The sequence below is a fragment of the Oncorhynchus masou genome, chromosome 12 (assembly GCF_036934945.1).
Source record: "Oncorhynchus masou masou isolate Uvic2021 chromosome 12, UVic_Omas_1.1, whole genome shotgun sequence".
NCBI lineage: Eukaryota > Metazoa > Chordata > Actinopteri > Salmoniformes > Salmonidae > Oncorhynchus > Oncorhynchus masou.
This window is the reverse complement of record NC_088223.1, coordinates 49,847,221-49,872,500: the sequence shown is the minus strand read 5'-3', so window position 1 is coordinate 49,872,500 and position 25,280 is coordinate 49,847,221. Positions and strand designations below refer to the sequence as shown.

Below are 25,280 nucleotides of genomic sequence, written 5' to 3'. Positions count from 1 at the left end.
CAAGAACATGGCAGAATATCTCACCAAGTGTAGCAGGACTGTGGTATTCCTCTTCTGTGAGTGTATTTAACTCCCTCTGGATCTCTGTATAAAAAAATAAAAGAGGCACGCATAACGTCATGGGGATAACATAGAACAATGTTACTTCCGGCTAAACGTTGCATTAGTGAGTACAGTATGACATTGTTGACACTCAGCGGTGCATGACGTGGTTCACAGGAACGTCTTGTCTAGACTAAGATATTACTGGCAGCGGTAACAGAATGCTCTCCTCCATTGCAACAGGACGTGTTGCGTACTGACTACTAGTCCATGAGCCGGGGGGGGGTGTTGGTTGGGTTTACTAGGGGTGACGATGTCTCCTAGGGATTTTTTTTTGTAAGGCCTATGTCCCTAGAGTGGGAAAATGTGTGATAGCAGTGCAGCAATTGGAGCAATCTCCGGATATCACTCTTTCTTTCATCCCTACCAATGGCCTGTTAAAGCTGCCGCCGTGCATTTCATTTTCTTTACGGAGAGCTTCTCAGCTCTGTTCTGGAAGCGGTGCGTACTCTTATCTATTCAGTTGTGTGGGGTCGGAGTTGGACACGCTCTCTGCTGAACGACAGACAGTTTAGTTGGAGTTGAGTCGGGTCTCTCTCTCTCTTCCCCATGTGGTGGATATCAAGGGATCTGTCGAAGTGCTCGTAATAGTTTCCTACTTATATTTTCTATTAGTTTACAATTCTAAACTTTGGTGAAAAGGGAATTGGAACAACATCAAGTAAGGCACATGTAATTTTCTTACCCTCGGCTCGCAGGCCTGCTCCTGCCCATTACTACACCCCCCCAAAATGGATCCAATAAGACCCCAGTTTGGCTATAAAATGTCTGTTTTAGCTCTGTGTGCAATTTCATGCTTCTATCACCAATGTTATGATCCACAAACATAGCTGCCCCACTACATGGCACTCTGTGGCTAAGCTTCCAACATTCTAATGCCAATGGCACAATATGGCCAATTGCAGGTGAATTCAAAGTTGGCTATATTGTATATCATTTGAAAGGTCATTTCATGACCTTTCAGAATCACTTGCTTGTCAAATCATTTATACCAGGTCATTCTGATATGCACCCTAGAGGTCAAAGGTCAGAGTTCTGTTGACACGAACATTCCCCCCAAAAAATGTGCCTGATGGATATCTAAGTCTAAGCATTCCAAATGATATATGATTAAAGGGTATAAGTGAGCAATAACTTGTTGTATACTGACGCTGTTTGTAATAAGGGTCAAATCCCGAGGGGGGAAAATGAATGGGATGGAGAGATGAAAGGAAAAGTGATACCCAGTTGTTGTACTGTCATCACACACAACTCCAGAGACCTAGACCTTCCAAAAACAATCCCTGTGAGACATCCTCACCACATTTGGGGGAATGGCTCATGGACTATACAGACAACTGGGCCTTTGTGCAGGATATATTCTTAGCTAATTACACCACTTCATTGGTACTGTGCCTTCAGCACTGTGCATAGGCATTGAAATGAATTTAGTAACAGCTAAAATTGGCAGTGGAATAGTGTGCTTGTCTCAGTCCTTTGCCAACAGGCAGTGAACCGCAAGGGACAAACTGTCCAGAATGGTTTTATTGATGAAACGAGGCTGATGTCATAGACCTAGTCTTCCCCACCTCCCTCCCTCCCCCACGCCCTGATGGTATTCATGCTGTGAGACCTGTTGGTTCAGTACCTGACTGGGAGGCAGTGAGAGCTGCAGAAGCAGAGGCACGGACAGTCGCAGGAAGCAAAGGGACAGGCTTGGGTAGAGGGTCAGAGAGAGGGGCAACGACTAGGGCACGTTTACAGTGGTTGTTAGAGCGAGGAGAGGGAGGGTTGCGAGAGAAAAGACACTTGACGGGAGGTGAGGACTTAGGGAAAGGGATGGAAGGAGGACAGTGAGGGTCACACAGAGCATCCAGGTCTGGGCTAGTCAGCAGAGGGACAGGGGCCATGGAATCCCTGGGAGAGGGACAGGAATAGGAGGGGGACAGGCCAGAGACAGAGGGGACACTGGGGACTGACACAGGCCTGGGCCTCCCCCACTCCCTTTGCCGGATGGAGGCTGAGAGCAGAGAGTTGATGAAGGGGAGAGGTGGGGTGAACGGGGAGACAAAGATTCATGATTGCGGGTAAACAGAGGAAGAGCGGAAGAGAAAAAGTATATAATTAGCTCATCAACCACCATTAAGAGTACAGACACAGCAGCAAGTAAGCGTCGGCTCACCCTCCAAGACAATACAACGGAAGAGAAGCAATCTACACAAGCTATAACCACTGACGTTAAGTAATACAAAGTGGTCAGCGCTAGAGATAGAATGTGTTTCCATACTTGGTGGAGTGTTGGGGAGCTGAGGTTTGGGTAGGGATGGCTCTGCCTGAGACAGGGCAGTAGCAGTGTTTTCGTCTTGAAGAGATGCAGCAGAGGAAAAGATAGAGGGGGAGGACGGACGCTGTTGAGTCGATACAATCTGAGGACGGAAGACATTTGAGCGAGCTGCAGGAGAGGAAGAGAGGAAGAGAGGGAGGGCGGGCATCAGGCATGAAGGAGAAGACAGGACAGAAAGATGATAGTGAAAAACTAGAGCATTAGACACTCAAACCCAGTCCAACTTAAAGACATAGAATAGCCAATGTGATAAGCAGGTGGCCTTTGACCTATGACCTTCCATGCATCCGGTACCTCTCTGTGGGCCGGAGGGTAGAGAGGGGTGTTGAGAGAGGCCAGAGGCCAGGGGCTCAGCTGGTCTAAACTGGGGCCGATCGGGGGCCACTTGACCAACACCCCGGGGCTTCAAATCCACTGCAGGGCCACACAAAGCCCCCGGGAGACTACTCAGAAAAGACACGGGCGCTAGGAGCAAGAAGAAAAGGAAAATAGGGAAGAAAAATAGCAGAAATAGATAAATAGTAGAAACCAATGAGTGAGAGCGAGGACTTGGTGGAAAGAGGGATACTGCAAATAGACATGCAGTATGACATGCAGTGATGTTACTTTTACTTTCCTTAACCACAGTTTCCTGTTAATAACGCAGAGAACATTTCTGTTAACTTACAGTAACACTGGTGTTCTCTTCAGAAAAAGTCTTCAACACAAGCAAGCAGGTTCAAAAGTGCCACTGGTCGATGCTGCTAGTCATTTGTACGTTGCTCAACTCACTCTCGTAAGACAGCCCAACCCCAGACATTACTACACCATGCTCTTGCCTGGGGGATACTTTTGTTGAACAAAATTAAAAGGTAATTCATAAGCAATTCAGGGAGTACCATCATGCAGATTTAGAAACAAGTTAAGCTTCATTAAGCACTTGTCAAGGCAGCATCATTCAGTCCATCTGCCTGGCTGCAGGTACCTGAGCCGCTGCTGGGACGGAAGATTTTGGGCAGTGCCGGTGGTTGATAGTGGGTAAAGGCAGGCAGTGAGGGCGCTGATGATACGGAGGGTGGTTGATGGCGGGTAAACACTGGTACTGAGGGTCCTAGGGGCCCTAATGCCACTGAGGGAACTGGGAGTCCTAGGGGCCCTAATGGCACTGAGGGAACTGGGGGTCCTAGGGGCCCTAATGGTACTGAGGGAACTGGGGGTCCTAATGGCACTGAGGGAACTGGGGGTCCTAGGGGCCCTAATGGCACTGAGGATGAGGGCACCAAGGGGACTGGGGGCACTGGTGGCCTGGGGGGCTCAGGGGAGGGTGGCACAGAGCGTGCATGTCTGGAGCGGGTTTGAAGACGGGGAGAGGGGGTCAGGGGGACAGGCAGGGGGGCCTTGAATGGAGGACAGGGACAGTGCCAGCTTTGCCACTCTCTTTCCCACAGGCTATGGGATGAAGAGGGGGATGGAGAGACGGAGGGAGAGGTAGATGGAGATGGAGAGGAGTATAAATAGAAAAAGATGGAGAGGGGAAGTGGAAGGAAGGTAGGAAGGATTAAAAAAAAGACAAGCAAAGAAGTGGAATGATATGACAGGTTAAAAATGAAATGACTGTCATAAATCAGATACAACTTCACAACTGACATTTCCAAGAGAACTAGCTAGCTGCTGCATAGCATATACATAGTTTCTAAGTAATACTGTTGCTCTCTATTACTTGTTCTTGGCAGTCCGATATCTTTGGGGAAAGTATCTGATTCGATGGAACATTTGACGACGCAATGTGGTGACTAATGTGGAATCACATCGCTGGGGGATCCATCATTTTGTAATGTTACAATTGTCACTTGTACGGAAATCCATGGATATGGTTTCTCTTTCAAAATGATTGAAAATCCTCAATACGTGAGGTACTATGGTGGGATGATGGGAAAGGAGTCACAGAGGTGAAAACCAAAAGCGAGAACAAGACGAAGAATAAGAGGAAGAGAGGTAAGGGTACCTATGACAGAGGGATGTTTTAGAGAAGGCTTCCTTTCCGGGAGGCGCACTGGACGAGCAGGAGGAGCTGGCAGAGAAAGTGGAGAAAGAAAGCATGAGAAGGAAAAAGTAGGGCCAGGAGATTATGACAGAAATGTGAGGATGCCGTTATTCCAATCATGTGACAGAAAGAAAGGCAGACACAGAGCGCCAAAGAAGGTACGGTTTTGATCTCACGACATTTATGATTCAGGTTTACCTGCGGCCGCTTTGCTAATGCTCGCTCCAGCACTGAACCTCCTGTCGTCCTCCTCGTCGCTCTCATTGAAGTCGTCAAGGTTACCGATGTCTGTGGGTTTGACGCTCATCAGACTGGCCAGACTCTGCATGTCCTCGTCACTGCGGGAGAGCAACACAGCATTGCCACCTCGACACGTAATGTAGTCGTTACTGACGTTATTACTGCAGTACGGCTGCTAATTCTGTATCTACTGTTAGCGGGCTGTTATGGGACGGACTCACGTGGCTTTCCCTTCTCTGAGAAACACACAGGACAGGGAGAGCTTCAGAGTGGCCTCCAGCACCTTGACAGACAGCGGCTTCAGCTTCAATGTCAGGTCTTGCTGTGTGGGAGTGGGACTGGCAAACTTCTTCATGTTCACGTCCACTGAAGCCAACACCTTACGTTGGCCCTTCGTCTCCTGCAAGACAAAGCAGCAGGGATACATTCACAAGTGGGCTTTCGTGGCACCGTTAGCTGGCCTTTTAATGAACGTTCGTATCTCAATGCCGGCTGTTGTGAGCGACTGTAATTAGATTTGAGGCAGAAAGTACACTCACACTCTCAATGACAAACGTCCAGTCTTTGTCTTCAAACACGTCGGAATGGGGATCCTAGTGGGTAAGAATAGGGAATGAAAATAACAGGGAAATGACACGTTCCACACATTGTTGTACGTTGTCAATTTATAATGGAGATGTATACAGATGAATTATCACAGAAACAAACAGCTCTAGAACAGTGTACTCATGAATAGCCATGGGGTGAAATTTACCCTGAAGAGCGTGAGGGAGATATCCACATTTTCAGGTACGGGCCACACCACCATCCCCCTGTATGGGTTCTTGATGCCCGGCTGCCATCCATGAAGCTAGAGCGAGAAATCAAGACAACAAGACTACATCAAAATGTGATACAAGTTACGGCAATGCATCCTTGCCATCCAAGTGGGATAAGAGATCTGCTGTTTATCTTTTAAGTACATCTGGGTGAGTGTTTACCTTGGAACACATACGCCTATTTCTTCTGGTCCAAACCACCCTCACTTTATCTGGTTGCCTGAAATCATAGAAAAGGTATGATGCATCAAAACATGAGACAAGAGACAGTGAGAAATGCAAGAAATTGTTTTGTAACGTCCTTGCATTTCGCAACATACGAGAAACGGTTGAGCAGGAAAAACCCCAGCAGCGTTGCAGTTCTTGACACACTCAAACCAGTGCGCCTGGCACCTACTACCATAACCCGTTCAAAGGCACTTAAATATTTTGTCTTGCCCATTCACCCTCTGAATGGCACACATACACAATCCATGTTTCAATTGTCTCAAATCGTCTTTAACCTGTCTCCTCCCCTTCCTCTACACTGTCTGAAGTGGATTTAACAGGTGGCATCAATAAGGGATCACAGCTTCCACCTGGATTCACCTGGTCAGTCGATGTCATGGAAATAGCAGGTGTTCCTAAAATTTTGTACACTCAGTATGTTTCAAAAAATTGCAAACACCAACACACAAGTTCTGTATTATTTGTTTGTTTATGGAACAATTGTCTGAGAAGAACGGGGAATGCTCCCCCAGTCAGTGTCATTACTGGTGGTTAAGTTACAAAGTATGGTTTGTTTTACACAAACAGAACAATGCAACGGAATCAAGCCCAAACAAATGTTATTATTCACCAACAGACGAAGAAGACGATGGATAGCAAACAGTAAAGGGGATCTTGTGAGAGTCACATGATCACAATCAGCTGTCAATGCCCAGGGGCTGGAAGAGACACAGTGTGTGTGTGTGTGTGTGAAGCCAGGGATCCTTGCTTCTACAGTTCTATGCTACGCAACATACTGTAGCTTTGGTCCAGACTTCCTTTACAAATGCCTTTCAGATGCATCACTATGGAGAATGCCAAACATTGCCTCATACACATCCTCCCAGCGGTGCCGTATCAGCAAGCCATTGGTATGGCATGGTGACTACCTCTTTTAACACATGTGGACTAATTCGTAACATCACACAGACTTTCTCAATACATCTCACACCCATGCCAACTGAATTACTGTAAAACATAATATGGTTTCCTATATGTCTATTGGTAAACTACCAGAGGTGAATGTTGGCATTATTTTTTACATGACATAATAATGCATTCCTGAAATATGAATACATGAAATATGTCATACACTATTCTATCCTCCCTCAATATGTAACATTATAACAGTGTCGCCCTGACTGGGAGAAGTTTTCAAACCATTGTTTTGGCCCTTGTTTTTGTTAGAAAGACGATGAAGCTCTGGCTTCTGCAACACAGGAAGAATGGAAGGAAACTGCAATAAGGCACGTGACCTGGCTCATGGCACTGTATTCTTGAGGGCTTTTGAGGGTGGGGTACCTCACAAGAGGAAGGAACCATATTTCTCAATCCCTTTTAACCTACAGTGCCTTTGGAAAGTATTCAGACCCCTTGACTTTTTCCACATAGAATAAGGCTGTAACCTACCTAACCTAAAACTGATTCAATTTTTATTTTCCCTTCATCAATCTACACACAATCCCTCATAATGACAAAGCAAAAACAGGATTTTAGAAATGTTTGCCAATGTATTAAAAATAAAAAACTGAAATATCACATTTACATAAGGATTCAGACCCTTTACTCAGTACTTTGTTGAAGCATCTTTGGCAGAAATTACTTGGGTCTTCTTGGGTGAGACGCTACAAGCTTGGCACACCTGTATTTGGGGAGTTCCTCGCATTCTTCTCTACAGATGTCTCAAACTCTGTCAGGGTGGATGGGGAGTGTCGCTCCACAGCGATTTTCAGATCTCTCCAGAGATGTTCGATTGGGTTCAAGTCTGGGCTCTCCTCGGCATACACATCACAGACAAACTGAATTGGTCCATTCACAAAGACAGCATCGTGAAGAAGGCGCAGCAGCGCCTCTTCAACCTCAGGACGCTGAAGAAATTGCACAATCGAGAGCATCCTGGCGGGCTGTATCACCGCCTGGTACGGCAACTGCTCCGCCCACAACCGTAAGGCGCTCCAGAGGGTAGTGAGGTCTGCACAACGCATCACCGGGGGCAAACTACCTGCCCTCCAGGACACCTACACCACCCGATGTTACAGGAAGGCCATAAAGATCATCAAGGACAACACCCACCCAAGCCACTGCCTGTTCACCCCGCTATCATCCAGAAGGCGAGGTCAGTACAGGTGCATCAAAGCTGGGACCGAGAGACTGAAAAACAACTTCTATCTCAAGGCCATCAGACTGTTAAACAGCAACCACTAACATTGCGTGGCTGCTGCCAACACACTGACTCAACTCCAGCCGCTTTAATAATGGGAATTGATGTAAAATATATCACTAGCCACTTTAAACAATGCTACCTAATATAATGTTTACATATCCTACATTATTCATCTCATATGTATATATGTATATACTGTACTCTATATCATCTACTGCATCCTTATGTAATACATGTATCACTAGCCACTTTAACTATGCCATTTTGTTTACATACTCATCTCATATGTTTATACTGTACTCGATACCATCTACTGTATCTTGCCTATGCTGCTCTGCACAATCACTCATTCATATCTTTATGTACATATTCTTTATCCCCTTACACTGTGTATAAGAAATTAGTTTTGGAATTGTTAGTTAGATTACTTGTTGGTTATTACTGCATTGTCGGAACTAGAAGCACAAGCATTTCGCTACACTCGCATTAACATCTGCTAACCATGTGTATGTGACAAATAAAATTTGATTTGATTTGACATTCAGAGATGTCCCGAAGCCACTCCTGCGTTGTTTTAGCTGTGTGCATAGGGTTGTTGTCCTGTTGGAAGGTGAACCTTCGTCCCCCCAGTCTGAGGTCCTGAGAGCTCTGCAGCAGGTTTTCATCAAGGATCTCTCTGTACTTCGCTCTGTTCATCTTTGCCTTGATCCTGACTAGTCTTCTAGTCTCTGCTGCTGAAAAACATCCCCACAGCATGATGCTGTCACCACCATGCTTCACCGTAGGGATAGTGCCAGGTTTCCTCCAGAAGTGACACTTGGCATTCAGGACAAAGAGTTCAATCTTGGTTTCATCAGACCAGAGAATCTTGTTTCTCATTGTCTGAGAGTCTTTAGGTTCCTTTTGACAAACTCCAAGCGGGCTGTCATGTGGCCACTCTACCATAAAGGCCTGATTCATGGAGTACTGCAGAGATGGTTGTCCTTCTGGAAGGTTCTCCCATCTCTACAGAGGAACTCTAGAGCTCTGTCAGAGAGCCCATTGGTTTCTTCAGCACCTCCCAGACCAAGGCCCTTCTCCCTGATTGCTCAGTTTGGCCGGGCAGCCAGCTCTCGGAAGAGTCTTGGTGGTTCCAAACTTCTTCCATGTAAGAATGATGTTGGCCACTGTGTTCTTGAGGACCTTCAATGCTGCTGACATATTCGGCACCCTTCCCCAGATCTGTGCGTCGACGCAATCCTGTCTCGGAGCTCTACGGACAATTCCTTCAACCTCATGGCTTGGTTTTTGCTCTGACATGCATTGTCAACTGTTGAGACCTTATATAGACAGGTGTGTGCCTTGTGGAATGTGGAAAAAGTCAAGGGGTCTGAATACTTTCCAAAGGCACTGTATAGTCCATGATTTCTTATGGTATAAGTATCCCCTCCCTCTTTGTATAGCTTTATAATGTGTATCCAGAAAACAGTTGAACAGATTGCTCACTTATATTGGTTGTAAATTGTAATACAAGCAAACAGCAGGCCGTGTTAAATATATTTAACATATATTCGAAACATATTGGAGTTCCTCTGTAAGAGACTCCTTCCTAACACTAGAGAGTTAATAGGCTAATGGAGCCTGTTGAGGAGAACATAGAAAAGCAGGGCCAAATTCAGTTCTGTCTCGGGTTGCAGGCTAGTTATAGCAACATAGCGAATGGGAGCCAAAGGGCATGTTTGGGTGGGGAGGGGGCTGGTTTGAAAGCATAGTGGCATCACAGGGCACAGAAATAGACTGGCAGACTGGGACAGGCAAAGCCATTAGGACAGGAGGAGGCATGTCCATAGTCCTGAATAACCAGAGACCAATATGACTCACATCAAAAAGCAGCCCGCTGTGTCATACTCCAGCTGTCATAAACCCAACCAGAGACAAGACTGATCCTTGGTTGAGTCTGAAGACTTTGACCCACCTGCTAACTAAAAGCTACAATCAATAGCGAGGCTGTCTCTCAAAAAACCTTTGCACTTCATTGGTTCTCATGTTAGAACAGCTTCTGACAAAACATGAGATGGACAGTTTGATCACTCTTCCTGTTTGTGTTATTATGAGTGATATCCAGTTCAACTATTGGGTGCAAGGGTCCAAGGATTATGTATGGATATTGTATCAGATTCAAACAGTCTTTATTTAAGTCTACATCTTATCTATTAAGAAATAATGATCTAATCACACTAACGCAGAAGACACATTTCAATTGAATAGATTCAGTTGGACAACTGACTAGGTATCCCCCTTTCCCTTTTTAATTTATTTTACTGTACAGTACACAATAGCATATACTATTGCTCTGTTGCAACATGAAAAGATAAGCAAGAACGTGGCATGATTGGCAGGCCTGATTGCAAACTACATCGTCGTTGTATAGCCAACTATGGTGCAACTCAGACACTCATTGAAAGATCCCCGTTATCACGGCTAATGGAAAATAAATGTGCCAACTAACTTTAGTATTCCCCTAAGAGACACTATTGTTTTAATTTCATCAATTAGTAGGGTTTTGACCCAGTTTTGACCCAGGTTTTGACCCAGGCTCTTCTCCTCTTTGCTTAACATCAAAGGGTAATTGATGACATGTCAACACCGATGACATCAACACAGGTATCCTTATTAACAACACAAATGAATAAATACCAACAAATTCAATTGTGGTGTAAAAAGGAAAGCTAAACGTTATATCACTCTGGAAAACAATTGCCCTGCTACCCAGTATCTGGTCATGTCAGGGCATCATAATCATAATGATCCAGATCCTCCTGCCAGTTGAGTGGACTGAAGTAAAGGCTGTCATTAATCAGTCTGACAGTGATGTAGTAGGCTAGGAGTATTGATGCCTATTGGGTGCATAAAAGCTGCAGTAGGCCTGTGCCCATTGCCTACTGCCTACTATAGGTTCACTAAAGTAAACGTGGAAATGTAAGGGCTCGATGAGCTTGTTATTCATATTACTGTATCAGAGGAAACCAACCTGGGCTGTAATTCGGGACTCTTCAATTCGTATGATATGCTATGGTATGTATTAATCTGTGCTGTGAATGTCCATCATTCATTTTGTCTGACATGTGACGAATTGCGATTCGTAAAATATACTACAAATTTGCAAAACGGATGATATCATCCGAAATCCAATTTGTTGTGGTTAACGTTAGCTAGGTGGCTAACGCTAATGTTACCTTGGTGGCTAACGTTAGCTTGGGTAAGGGAAAGGGGGATACCTGGTCAGTTGTACAACTGAATGCATTCAACTGAAATGTGTCTTCCGCATTTAACCCAACCCAGAGAGGTGCAGGGGGCTGCCATAATCGGCATCCACATCTTCGGCGCCCGGGGAACAGTGGGTTAACTGCATTGCTCAAGAGCAGAACGACAGGTTTTTACCTTTCAGCTCGGGGATTCGATCAAGCTAGGCTATGGGTTAAAGGTAGGGTTAAGTTTAGGAGATGGGTTAGAGGGTTACGGTTAGGATTAGCTAACATGCAGTTGCAAAGTAGCTAAAAAGTATTCTGAAAAAAAATATATAAATGCAACATGCATCAATTTCAACGATTTTTACTGAGTTACAGTTCATATAAGGAAATCAGTAAATTGAAATTAGGCCCTATAATCTATGGATTTCATATGCCCTCCCAGGCCGCCAATGGTGGGCCTGGGAGGGCATAGGCCCACCCACTTGGGAGCCAGGCCCAACCAATCAGAATCGGTATTTCCCCACAAAAGGGCTTTATTACAGACAGAAATACTCCTCAACTTCATCAGTTCTCTGGGTGGCTGGTCTCAGACAATCCCGCAGGTGAAGAAGCCGGATGTGGAGGTCCTGGGCTGGCGTAGTTACACATGGTATGTGGTTGTGAGGCCAGTTGGACATATTGCCAAATTCTCTAAAATGACTTTGGAGGCGGCATATGGTAGAGAAATTAACATTAAATTATCTGGCAACAGCTATTCCTGCAGTCAGCATGCCAATTGCACGCTCCCTCAAAACGTGTGACATCTGTGGAATTGTATTGTGTGACAAAACTGCACATTTTAGGGTGGCTTTTTTATTGTCCCCAGCACAAAGTGCACCTGTGTAATGATCATGCTGTTTAATTAGCTTCTTGATATGCCACACCTGTCAGGTGAATGAATTATCTGGCAAAGGAGAAATGTTCACTAACAGAGATAGAAACACATTTGGGCACAAAAGAAATAAGATTTTTGTGTGTATGGAAAAATTCTGGGATATTTTATATCAGCTCATGAAACATGGGACCAATACTTTAAATGTTGCGCTTATATTTTTGTTCAGTATAGTTGCAAAGTTGCTAATTAGCTAAAATTGTCAGTGATGAGATAAACACACGCAATTTTTGGGTTGCTGGACGTCCACGTTATACACACACACATCCACCCCTGCTTTATCTTAAGTAACCTTATGTTTTAAGTAACCCTACCAAACGTAATTAGGTTTCCCGGTACTAACTTAGGCGTCCCGGTTTTGCGTTTATTATGTTAAGTCTAGTATATGAGACCAGCAAGGTTGCAACCAGGCTGAGGAAACAACGAACCACATCTCCTTCCTGAAAGTGTAACTAGTGTCACTTGTAATGACGGACTAGGGCCCGTTATGGGTTTGATCAAATAATGGAATAAGTTATTTGACATGAAGCATAAACAGTGGCCATGTTGTTAGGCTGCGGAAACCTACTTTTAAAATAGAAATATTACAAGAAGAAACGCCCGTAATGGGAGCAGTTCAGACGACGTGCATCAATGGGATGTTGTGAAAAGTAGCCTAGTTACTTTTAAAGCAATAACATAACCTACCATTTCTTAGTGCATTCCAACACAAGTTCTTGATAGGACGCCACAAACTGGAATTTTGACGCTTTCTTGCCAACGCGTTGTAATCTTTTCCAAACAGAAGTCATAATTTAGTTGAGGTAATAATAAAGTTTTTAAAAAGTAAGTTCCTCTTCTCTCTCCTTTCAACGTCGGCTAACCTACGGATGGCTGTACAATGACAGTTTGTGGTGCGTGACACCGATGTCTTCAGGCTGCCGTGTTCAACAGGGACACGCCGCCGATGAAGTTTCATCGAGTTGAGTCAACTGTCGCCATATCAACTAAACGCATTGAAGAAAAAACATGTGGCACGAAACTACGGTAGCCTCACTATTTAACAATTTATACGCGGAACGAAATCCACTTTCGTCCTCATCTCAACACTTCCACATGATTCGAATATGAAAAGCAAAAAAAAAAAAAAAAATGCAACAGGTAGTCAGTCCTATTCCCAAGGAAGTCCGTGTCGACAATTCGTTTAGGTATATAATAGTTATCATTCAGCCAGCCAGCCAGGGATAGAAAACTGTCCGATAAAGCCACCATGACACATTTTACATTATAGATTATAGTAAATTGAATACGCTCCCCAAGTGGTAGCCTATCATTTGTTGCGTCTGTGTGGTGCAGATAGAGAAGGGGAGCGGTATGCAAAGCATTGATGATGCGGCAGTATGCAAAGTTGTCTCTATCTTCTGCCTATTGGTACAGCAATGGTAACAACTATAACTCCTCAGACTTTGGATTGGTCCATTGCACGCTGCCACTGCCAGTATGATGGCCAGTGAAGAGCATAGACATTAAGGGTGAATCAGACGAATCCAACTAATCCAATTCTGCTGAACTTTATTCAAAATGAATACTATATGCTGAATTGTTCACTCAACTATCCTAGAAATTCTGCAAGATACATTGAAGCCATGTGTAAAGTTATCTTGCCTATTTGACACTTTTATCCAAAATGGCTTATTTACATTTTAGGAATAGCATTTCATTTCCTTACTTCTCTAAAAGGTTTTGTCAGTCAGTTTGGGTCAAGACACATTGTACAATAAGATAATGCATGAGTTTCCATGAGGAAATATGCCCTGGCCCACCGTGCGTATTAGGAGTAGCCTTGCATAGGGATTTTCCCTTGCTGTGTGGAGTATATTTTTAGGAAGGAGATGAGGGATGGATGGACAGAGGCAGCTGGGGATAGAGGAGTGTGATTCATCAGTGACCTAGAATCATCATTGGACTAGAATCCCTATACCAGCAGCAGCTTACGCGTAGGCCTACCTCTCCTTTCCACTTTGCAATACAGTCTAGTAACAACACTGACAGAGACAGGAGGCACGATCACAGGCTCTAAAATATCAAGGCATTCTGTTGATGTTAGGAGTTTCATTGTGCCCGAGTATGTTCAAAACTCTTCATTACTTAACACAGGGAATGTAAAATATATATATATATACTGTTTCCAGTATTCAGGGCTGAGTAGAGAGCTGGCTAGAGCTGAGATTTTCCTAACTCAACCCACCTTGATCTCGGATGTGCAAGTCATGACTTAACATGTCATTTACTGTGACTCAGGTGGTAAACACTTCACTATTAATCAGTGTCTGAGAGAAATAAGGCCACTGACATTTGCAATTGAGAAATTGAGATCTAAAGTGATTTGAATGCAGATTTCGCAGACAAAACCACTAAGAGTAAGTTATTAAAACTGGGTGATACTGGTCATTTATGTCCATGGCCAACCAGACTTAAAAGGGTCCTCAGACAGGCCACCTTGTTGTGTCTAACAATATCCATAGCATCTGTGGCCTATTTATAGAAACACATGGGAATTTCTAAAAGGGTTGTAAAAGCTCTCACCCTTGTTTTAATGTTCTGTTGCTATATGAGTAGTGAAATGAAATGAGAACTGACCGCCAATGGTAATACGATATCAGAGACTGTTACTACAAAAATAGAAACAAAGGGTGGGATATTGTGGCCTTGCACTGCGGCCATGAGGAAAATAACGATGGATGTCTGAGGGATGTAGGGGGCATCCTGTTTTCAGTTAGTCATTTCCTGGTGGTTAGTGGATCTGTAAAGTAGCTTGCTTAAAGGTATAGGTTTAATCTATTCCTGCAATTACCCTGTCACAAGTTACTATGTGCAGTTGAGCAGTACTTGCCTCTGACCTTTTGTATGTTTTCTTTGAAGACAGAATCCAAATGAATAGTAGCAAGTACTGTCTGACTGCATGTGTACTAATATACTTATTACACTGTGGTTACAGATATTATTCCATTATGCTGGCATAATGTCTGTGTGATGTACATGGACATGTGGTAGAAAATGGAAGGAAATATGTGGAGACAACAATAGGCCTGGCCTACTGGTAGGCCAATGCTATATTGCTTGATGTTGACCTTGATAAAAATAGATATGCGTTGCCTTACAACTTTGAAAGTCACTGGGGCAATGTTTTACATTAAATATGATGGCAAGATAAGTTACCTGGGATGCCCTGCTTGTATCCCTTTAATTCACCTTCATTTACCCCACATGTAAAGGGTGTTTCAAGTTTAAACATTACTTTTTAAATCTTTAATTCAAATTATCTTTCAACCACTCAAGAAGTAGAAATATTAGATGTTCGGGGTTAATTCTGTAGTAATGAATGCATGATGATGGCATTTGTAAATCCATTTAAATGTTTTTCAGCGCCTGTGTTCTGGGCTGCTCCTCCTTCTCCCCCAGGAAGAGAACAAGGATCATTACCTAATAAGACTGTGTGTGGCTGGAATGGTTTGTTTATACTGGCCAGACAGTGGGAGAGTAGTGATCTACTGAACCAAAACATGCAACAGCACAGCCACTGAAAGTTAACCAAATTTATCCACATATAATTCTAGGAAACGTTTTTGCCTTCTGTGAGACATAGTAGTTTGGCATAGTTAGAAACAAGTTGCATACTTTGCTATGAGCCAGAAAAACATGAACTATAGCACAGTTTCTGAAGCTGAAGGTCTTTCTGGCTTAATTTTGGGAAGCACAATATTTCAGGTTTGCAATAGCAGAATGGACCAAAAGCTGACATCTCTCAGGCACAACAAATGTTGCCATCTAGTGGTTAGAGTAAGTCAACAACCCTTTCCAAACCAATACATTACAGCTGAGCTTGATCCATTAGCCCGGGCCAATGAAGTAGAGTTATGAGACATAGTAATGAGACATTTGTTACCATTGCATTTTTATTTTGGGGCCAATATAAAAAATAAAATAAAAAGTTAAACATATAAACTGCGCATACACAACAAACAAAAACGAGTAATACAGGCTTGTGTGTATGTGGCTACGTGTCTAAGACCACATTCAATCTTAAAATTGTAGGAGAAAATTACAAGGCATTAACAATCCTAAGCCATTGACATCAGACACTGCCACTGAACCAGTCTTCAATCCAATCGTAGGTAACAAATGACACCAAATTCAAATGCCTTCAATTCATCAGCTATCTGAAATACTGTATGGCTTTTCTTTTCAAGATGGGCACAATCAGTCCAAATATATTAGCAAGGTCTTTTGAATATAAATTGTATAATTACAAGATTGTTGTAGAAAATGTCAGCTCCTTGTGTGATGAAGACAGTTCAGATCAGAATGGTGCCCGTTTGAATATGTCCTGCTGCCAATAGCCTAGGTGGGTACCAGTATAATACATAATATAAAGGCTATACAGAACAGGGAACAGTTAATATTATGTAAATATTGAGAGAAAAAATTTGTAAGTTTATAAGGGGATGTGGAAAGACTCTTTGATCCATTGGTCACGAGAGTTTTGAGTTGGCTGGAGAGTCAGTGAAGTGCCAGGTGGATCCCTAGGTACATTGTCAACATCGTTGTCCTCCTCTTCGTCATCCTCCTCTCCCTCAGAGTAACCATTTTCTGTAGTGAAGGTGCTCTCTGAAAGCAGAGAGGATGAGATATCCTGGAAGGCTCCTTTATACTCCTGGATAGACTCATAGAGAGACCACAGCTGACAGAGCAGAGACATGTCCAACTGCCTCAGGCCCACCTAGGACACAAGAGGAACAGATACTTGTGTCAATCATCTCATACATGAACTATAGCAACTTTGTCAATTGTGTAGAAGCAGCTATGATTCTATTTGGAAATGAAATATTGCATAATACTTCTAGTAGTTTTCTAGAATAATTGTGTTTGAAATGTGATGTATTTGCTTACAATATCCAAAGTAAAAGCATCAGTGACAAATGAAACTGTCGCTGTATATGACAAACAGGGCTGTGGCCAGGGTCTGAGTTTTAGTGAGGTCCGAAAGTGGGGGTATGACATTTTAAGAAAGTTAAATTGCATTCATTAATTTCTATAAAATGTTAAAACTAAAATGCTATTTGGACAACAGCAAAAACAAGCAAAAATTTCCCCAGCCATTATCACATTGGTTGCTGTAGCTTCATTAAAGGGATACTTCAGGATTTTGGCCATGAAGCCCTTTATCTACTTCCTCAGAGTCAGATGAACTCTTGGATACTACTATTATGTCTCTGCGTGAAGGAAGTTGCTAACTAGCCTTAGCGCAATTACTTGAATTCTATGGTATCTATTAGCATGCTAGCAGTTTCCATAGACTTCCAGTCATTGTGCTAAGGCTAGTTAGCAACTTCCTTCACGCAGAGACATAATAGTAGTATCCAAGTATCCTTCACACAGAGACATAAAATTGTATGCAAGAGTTTATCTGACTCTGAGGAAGTAGATAAAGGGCTTCATGGCCTTTAACCTCAGTCGATCTACAAACACATAGCCTATTAGCTATACAGTTAACCACTACACATTAACTCACATTTACTCAGCACTAGGATTAAAAACTATAATTTATTACATACAGCGGGACCTATGTTATTAGACAAAGTATTTTATTAACAAAAGCTAAACAAATATGTTTGCTTTACATTACTTTTTGTGTGTGTGCAGTTTTACAGATAATTTAGTTCAATTGTCCACATTTTGCCATGGGGTGGTGACACATTTTTGCAGTTTTTAAAGGTAATTTCCTGCAATTCTACACATTTTGCCATGTTAATTTGATCTCTGAGTCAGTGACTAACAAAATCAATGGGTGCTCCCTGGAGGTCAAGGCCAGGTTGCATAAAACATCTATAGGGTTTCCCTTAAGGAATAACTTTACCTTACCTCAGGGAATTGTTTAAGGGTGTTGCATAGAGCCCCTCAAATATTACCTTAGGTCAAATCAAATCAAATTGTATTGGTCACATACACATATTTAGCAGATGTTATTCTGGGTGTAGTGAAATGCTTGTGTTCTTAGCTCCAACAATACAGTAGTACCAACCAAAAAAAAAAGAAGCACAACAATACACACACATCTAAAAGTAAAAGAATGGAATTAAGAAAGATAAAAATATTAGATTGAGCAAATAAGAAAGATAAAAATATTAGATTGAGCAATGTCGGAGTGGCAATGATTAAAACACAGTAGAACAGAATACAGTATATACATATGAGACAAGTAAAGCCGTATGTAAACATTATTTAAACATTATTAAAGTGGCCAGTGATTCCAAGTATATGTTATTAGGACAGCAGCCTCGAAGGTGCTGGGTTGTGTAACCGGGTGGAAGCCGACTAGTGATGGCATACTCAAGGGGTTTTACAGTAGTTTGAAGGCATGTATGGCAGAAAGAGTATCTGGTTACCATGGAGACAGCCTGGTTCACTGATTAAATGCCTCCTCGAAGAGATGGCTCTTATTTTGTGAGATAGCAAGATAGAAATTCTACAATCAAGACAGGATAATAAACCACATTTCTTGTAGTTACTGTTTTATATTACTTTCTAGTATTTCAAGCTAGTTTACATAGTAGCTAGCTAACTAGCTTTGTAGCCATAGATTGTGCACCTTCCATTGTTAAGATAGCTAAGTAACGTTAGCTAGCTGGTTGATGTTTTCCTTTTGTAACCAGAACAGATGAAAGACAGATTCACCTCCACAAATGCTGTTTACACATTGATATTCATATTGAATGAAGCGTTTAAGGGGCCTCATGGCCACCCTTAACCCTTTCCCTTCATTTAAGGGGGGAATTCACATAACATGTTTTGTGCAACTGACTTACAGTTATTAAGGAAACGTTAAATCAGTTGCACTGGTGGGTAATTCGGCCATGAACTTTACACTAACTAGACCAATTTACAAATCTATGTAAATTACTGACATGGACTAATTGAGTGACATATAACAAGAGGAAAACTACTGATACATAACCAAGTTTCACAATTGCATCTTGTGTATTCTACTATACTACAGTAAATTGATACCCCGACTGAGGTCCGGTTCGACAAAATAACGGTGTCCTCATATATAGATAGTAATTTGTCTTCAGGGTCTTAGCTATCAGAAATGGCTTTCCTCATACCATTTCTTTGCGCAGCACAGCGAGCGCTGCATCCAGACTTGGAGGCTTGCTGAGGCCAAGAGAGTTGCTCACTCTCGACTTGCTGATGTCGGCTTGAATGCGTGTCCGTTTACTGTATACTTTTTCAATGTCTCTCCATGAGCCACCACTGGAGTTGAGGATGCCGCTGAGGCCTTTTGGCAAAGGGGGTAGTCCTTCGATTGAAGAGACGCTCCCTGGACATTCAGGAGGACTGGACTGGAACCCATTCATTTTTTTCTACCTCTACATCAATCTCTTTTTGAAAAAGAAAAAAACAAACTTGCCGCGCGTTTAATTATATAGCCTAATATAACTGACAGAAATATTCAATCGTATAGAAAATTCTAAATTCAATCATGGAAGAACACTATCACGTATGTGATTTCAAAATAGTAGTCTTCGTTGATTGCCTAAGATCAGCGTTTTACTTCTACCGACAATGAGCGTTTAGTTACAACAGAATGTTGTATATGTAAAGAGGGAATAGGTCTACCGCAACATTGTTTCAATAAAAAAAATCGGTTCACCTTCATGCCTATTATTGTAATTCCAACGAGTCCTCAATAGTACATTAGAGGAGCCGAGCACACAGCGTCCATCGTTATGTGGATGAAAAATTACTTTGACCATGAAAACATTATCGTATGTTTAAAAAAAAATCTATTAGCAAGATTAATTTATTCCTCGTTTCCTTGTTTTTTTTCCTTCTTCTCCAAAACGCTTTCCTTTGTCTCAACTGACAACCTCGCCCCTCGATAATATCCCCGCCCCATCCCAATTCATCGCAGCGAGGCGCTTCACCGCTGTCAAAACCACTCACTATATTTGGGGATAGAGGAAACAGGAGGATGTCCTTAGGAACAATAACGCTGAGGAACTCAACTATCCTATGTGGATGCCAGTGTTTGATGTAATCCTAGCAATACCAAATTCAAATTTCTAAATGCCTTTAGACATCGAGACACACAAAAAACACGTTGAAAACTCCCACAAAATATTGCTATTCATAAATACTGAATATTCAAATATTGTTTATAGCTACTTTACCTCAAATTCTACTCTATTCCATTTTTTTTTCAATTATACAAACAAAATACAAGTTATAATTATGACACTAAAAACTACTCCCTACAAAAAACATCCCAAGTGCTTCAACACTTAAGGAAACTCTCACTACTACCACAATACAGAATATTAAGTATTTCATCTAGTATAAATTGCTACTGTATCTACAACACTACACAATTACATTATATGGAAAATTGTTTTAAAATGAAGTAATAACCACAGAGAAATGAATAACGTGGATAAATTCTGATTTTATAAACAATTGACATACATTAATACCAACCAGTCAAACACCATTCAACTATATTTAGTTCAAGATATTCGACCACTCAGAGGTGCCCATTGTCATCATGCAAGTTTGTGTCAAAACGTTACCCTGCATCCACAAAGACTGCAAATAAAAAGTAACAGCAATGCATAAACAAAATATAACTACAGGTCAGGCCCTCAAAATGCAAAGTATGCATATGCAGACAGTTGTCCAAGTTTATTACAATAACCTTTACCGGCAGAGGCGAAGCAGCTTCAACTTGTCACAAAAACCTTTGCAAGGGAAACAAGCTGCTATGACTTCCGGTGTTGCTTATGTGACTGAGTGTGTGTTTATGCCTCGTTTCTGTTTTTATTTTTTATTATTTTTTAGAATTGCCATCAGTTCAGTCTCATGATTGGTGAAGCTCTTTCAGGCTGCGCAGTGAATCTGCACAGCTGCGGATCAAGCTGCACAGCTGGATACTGGCCTCTACTGAGGCTGAGTGCTGGAGCTCCTGTGTGGCCCACCGCAGCTTGTGCAGCACTACTTCCTCAGCACTGGATAGGGCTGGGTGAGGTGCAGGGGCTACTAGGGGGGCTGGCACCTGGACTGGCTGGATGGAAGGGGTGGACGGAGGGAGGAAGCTGGGGGTCACGGTGGATGCAGGAGAGGGGTTGGCTGGTGGAGGTAGAGGTCCTCTCAGTCCTGACGCAGCCCCCTCACAGTGCTCTGGTCTGGGCTGCCCAGTGATGGAGAGGGGGGCATCGCTGGAGGGTGCTTCATTAGCCTGAGGGACAGGCTGAGAGGCCAGCTGTCTCTCTCGGACCTGTGACAGGGCAGCTTGGGCATTCAGAGCTGAGTGTGAGAGGAGAGTAAGACAAAAGAGGGAAGAGAAGGATATGAGAGAAGAAAGTTTAGTTGCAAACCGAGTCATAAGTTATGACTCATAATCAGGGCCTGGCATAAAATAAGGAAATTCCTTTCCTAGCATTAGTACCCATACACATCACTCCAGCCAAACGCCATGCCCAATGGTGTTTCTTCTCCACGATGAATCTGGATTTGCTTTCCCCACGGACGTCTTATAGAATGCTAACACATTGACTGTTCTGATTGGACCCAAAAACCAATGGTTTGGGCCAGAGCAACATCTCTCATTTTGACATCAGCACAAACTACTTCGAGGATGACTGAATGTATAGAGCGATCAACAGAGCAGTGGAATTCAATTCAGGATGAGTCGTCAGGCAACTCTTTCACCTACTCATAACAGAAATGATCCTAACCCTGCACAGACTCTTACCTGGGTTGTCCTTGTCTACATCAGAGTCCAGCTCCTGACATGCAACACAGTAGTTCTTCTTCTGCTTGTCCTGAAGGAGAATCGTCTGGAAGCACAAAATACAAATTCTTCAACACAAGACCTAATGTCATACCCCTTATTAGTAAAGCTACTTAGATGCTGACTAAAACATCCAAATACAAGATTAATAAATCTCTTTAGCATAACATAATAAATATATTTAGTTATAGATCTCACTATATCTAATGTTGGCTAACATGTGGCAAATATACACTGCTCAAAAAAATAAAGGGAACACTTAAACACCACAATGTAACTCCAAGTCAATCACACTTCTGTGAAATCAAACTGTCCACTTAGGAAGCAACACTGATTGACAATAAATTTCACATGCTGTTGTGCAAATGGAATAGACAACAGGTGGAAATTATAGGCATTTAGCAAGACACCCCCAATAAAGGAGTGGTTCTGCAGGTGGGGACCACAGACCACTTCTCAGTTCCTATGCTTCCTGGCTGATGTTTTGGTCACTTTTGAATGCTGGCGGTGCTTTCACTCTAGTGGTAGCCTGAGACGGAGTCTACAACCCACACAAGTGGCTCAGGTAGTGCAGCTCATCCAGGATGGAACATCAATGTGAGCTGTTGCAAGAAGGTTTGCTGTGTCTGTCAGCGTAGTGTCCAGAGCATGGAGGCGCTACCAGGAGACAGGCCAGTACATCAGGAGATGTGGAGGAGGCCGTAGGAGGGCGGCAACCCAGCAGCAGGACCGCTACCTCCGCCTTTGTGCAAGGAGGAGCAGGAGAAGCACTGCCAGAGCCCTGCAAAATGACCTCCAGCAGGCCACAAATGTGCATGTGTCTGCTCAAACGGTCAGAAACAGACTCCATGAGGGTGGTATGAGCGCTCAACATCCACAGGTGGGGGGTTGTGCTTACAGCCCAACACCGTGCAGGACACTTGGCATTTGCCAGAGAACACCAAGATTGGCAAATTCGCCACTGGCGCCCTGTGCTCTTCACAGATGAAAGCAGGTTCACACTGAGCACGTGACAGATGTGACAGTCTGGAGACACCGTGGAGAACCTTCTGCTGCCTACAACATCCTCCAGCATGACCGGTTTGGCGGTGGGTCAGTCATGGTGTGGGGTGGCATTTCTTTGGGGGGTAGCCTGACTGCCATTAGGTACCGAGATGAGATCCCCAGACCCCTTGTGAGACCATATGCTGGTGCGGTTGGCCCTGGGTTCCTCCTAATGCAAGACAATGCTAGACCTCATATGGCTGGAGTGTGTCAGCAGTTCCTGCAAGAGGAAGGCATTGATGCTATGGACTGGCCCGCCCGTTCCCCAGACCTGAATCCAATTGAGCACATCTGGGACATCATGTCTCGCTCCATCCACCAACGCCACAGACTGTCCAGGAGTTGGCAGATGCTTTATTCCAGGTCTGGGAGGAGATCCCTCAGGGGACCATCCACCACCTCATCAGGGGCATGCCCAGGCGTTGTAGGGAGGTCATACAGGCCACACACACACACTACTGAGCCTCATTTTGACTTGTTTTAAGGACATAGTTGGATCAGCCTGTAGTGTGGTTTTCCACTTTAATTTTGAGTGAGACTCCAAATCCAGACCTCCATGGGTTGATGAATTTGATTTCCATTGATAATTTGTGTGATTTTGTTGTCAGCACATTTAACTATGTGAAGAAAAAATTATTTAATAAGAATATTTCATTCATTCAGATCTAGGATGTGTTATTTTAGTGTTCCCTTTATTTGTTTGAGCAGTGTATTAACTGGGTAGGTCTGGATTATCCCCCACTCACCCCACATTGCTCACAGCATTCTCCTAACATCTTGTAGCCTTTGAGGAGGTAGGCACCCATGAGCTTGCTTATCTTGTCCTGTCGTTCCCGCTGAGCATGAATAACCTTCATCTCAGATTCTGAAGGGGGTGTCCACTCGAAGTCATCATCATCTGACAGGGCAACCATGGTGGATGAGAGGAGTAAACCGACATTAAAGCAACCAGAACTCAGTCATATGGACACAGCCAGCAGGCTGGCTAGCTGTTTTCAGAGACGTGTGTGTATTTGCATACATTAGATGTTTTAAATGTTTTATTTAACTAGGCAAGTCAGTGAAGAACAAATTCTTATTTACAAAGACGGCCTACACCGACCAAATCCGGACGACGCTGGGCCAATTGTGCGCCGCCCTATAGAACTCCCAATATAACTCCCAATCACGGCCAGTTGTTATATTCAGCCTAGAATCGAACCAGGGTGTCTGTAGTGACGCCTCTAGAGCAGCGGTAAGCAGAGAGGAAGTGGGTCTACAACAGACCCACGTTTGGAACATGTGTTTAATAATATCGCCCTTTCGATAATGTCTCCAATTCCCCCACCGACACAGTAGCTAAGTTGAAACTGAATTGTATTTCACTTCTAGCGGACTGTTTCTGTGCAATACACCCGCGTTACTAAAAGCACCTACAGTAGTGCTGGCTTGCTCATCACGCAGCTAGCTAAATTAGTTAGCTTATCAAACTGATAGTCGATTTCAGTTAACCTAGATAATGTTAGCTGCTGATAATAAAACTTTAGATAATTAAGTTAACTCGATGGCTAGCGAGCAAGTATCACGCGACGTCAGTTTGTGCTAACTGAACTGGAGACACCGGTAGACCAAAACAACTAGCTGGCAAGCTAATTAGCCAACTAGCTAACGTTAGCTGGCTAAGCTAACCATGCTAGCTGTCAAAGTGGGCTTTCAGGCAAAACTTTAATTCCCAAAAACGTGAGAGTCTGGCATTCTGAAAGACACTTAGCAAAATAAACTTGTGAGAACGCCAACCAAAATAAATCATGAGTATTTAAGAAAATAAGTTGTCTTATTTACCTGCATTCAGTGCCATAATTCCACTGCTATGTCTGGTTGCTGCACGCCGTTTCTTCCCCCAAAAAAACGTTGTACACATGCGTGCACTGACTTAACTTTAAGGTGTAACGGTTGAGCTCCGCTACCGCCACCTTTCGTACTGGAAGAACACAGCCATCTCATAAACTGGAGAAAAATCAGATAAGTAAAATTTTAAAAATACTGCATAGAGAAATACCGATTTTTTTTTTTTACGCTATCTAGAAACATATAATCCATTCTCCACAATGTTGTAACATATGGCCATCTGGAACTTCAGCTCTTAAAGACATGCATTGAATGTTTGTTGTTTTGTTCGAGAGACTATGACACCATTTTTTCCCCTGTACAACCGAAGCATCAAGTTAGTGCAGAAATGCCTGCTAGTTTGTGCTTTGCATTTGCTCCTCCATCATCTCCAACCACGCTGTCCTCTTGTCATCCTCCTTGCTACAAACCCTCTATCCAGTGGACAAAACTGTCATCCCAGT

General features: G+C 43.1%; 3 protein-coding genes across 6 annotated transcripts in view; all 3 read right to left on the bottom strand.

Moving 5' to 3' along the window:
* LOC135550285 (EH domain-binding protein 1-like protein 1) overlaps nt 1–13,415 on the bottom strand; it is a 28,325-nt gene extending 14,910 nt beyond the window's left edge. For 3 of the 4 annotated variants that reach the window (XM_064980946.1, XM_064980947.1, XM_064980949.1), the window contains exons 1-7: nt 12,765–13,415; nt 5,669–5,726; nt 5,443–5,538; nt 5,228–5,281; nt 4,910–5,088; nt 4,647–4,786; nt 25–84 (exon numbers count right to left, since the gene is read on the bottom strand). In XM_064980946.1, coding sequence (XP_064837018.1) covers nt 25–84; nt 4,647–4,786; nt 4,910–5,088; nt 5,228–5,281; nt 5,443–5,538; nt 5,669–5,726; nt 12,765–12,868 — 691 coding nt within the window. In that variant the 5' untranslated portion in view covers nt 12,869–13,415. Of the gene's footprint in view, nt 1–24; nt 85–2,368; nt 3,783–4,646; nt 4,787–4,909; nt 5,089–5,227; nt 5,282–5,442; nt 5,539–5,668; nt 5,727–12,764 lie in introns of those variants that run through there. The other variant, XM_064980948.1, reaches the window with a different exon arrangement.
* Nucleotides 13,416–15,994: 2,579 nt separating this feature from the next.
* fam89b (family with sequence similarity 89 member B) lies at nt 15,995–20,254 on the bottom strand. Its single transcript, XM_064980945.1, has 2 exons — nt 19,223–20,254; nt 15,995–16,836 (listed from the first exon to the last, which is right to left on the bottom strand). Exons 1-2 carry the CDS (start codon nt 19,472–19,474, stop codon nt 16,552–16,554), a joined length of 537 nt encoding a protein of 178 aa, XP_064837017.1. The 5' UTR covers nt 19,475–20,254; the 3' UTR covers nt 15,995–16,551.
* A 288-nt stretch (nt 20,255–20,542) lies between these two features.
* znrd2 (zinc ribbon domain containing 2) lies at nt 20,543–24,847 on the bottom strand. The gene is made up of 4 exons (XM_064980944.1): nt 24,772–24,847; nt 23,697–23,848; nt 21,868–21,952; nt 20,543–21,419 (listed from the first exon to the last, which is right to left on the bottom strand). The coding sequence occupies exons 1-4, from the start codon at nt 24,785–24,787 to the stop codon at nt 20,974–20,976; spliced, it is 699 nt and encodes a 232-aa protein (XP_064837016.1). The 5' UTR covers nt 24,788–24,847; the 3' UTR covers nt 20,543–20,973.
* Nucleotides 24,848–25,280: the final 433 nt, after the last annotated feature.

What these genes read in the sequence shown, in the direction of transcription:
- znrd2 (XM_064980944.1), bottom strand. An exon ending in AATGCTGTGAGCAATGTGGG is followed by an intron (nt 21,953 to 23,696) that starts GTGAGTGGGGGA and finishes TTGTGCTTCCAG; the next exon opens with ACGATTCTCCTTCAGGACAA. An exon ending in TGTAGACAAGGACAACCCAG is followed by an intron (nt 21,420 to 21,867) that starts GTAAGAGTCTGT and finishes TCTCACACTCAG; the next exon opens with CTCTGAATGCCCAAGCTGCC.
- fam89b (XM_064980945.1), bottom strand. Translation starts at nt 19,474, where the DNA reads ATGAATGGGTTCCAGTCCAGTCCTCCTGAATGTCCAGGGAGCGTCTCT. An exon ending in CTGTGCTGCGCAAAGAAATG is followed by an intron (nt 16,837 to 19,222) that starts GTATGAGGAAAG and finishes CTTGTGTCCTAG; the next exon opens with GTGGGCCTGAGGCAGTTGGA.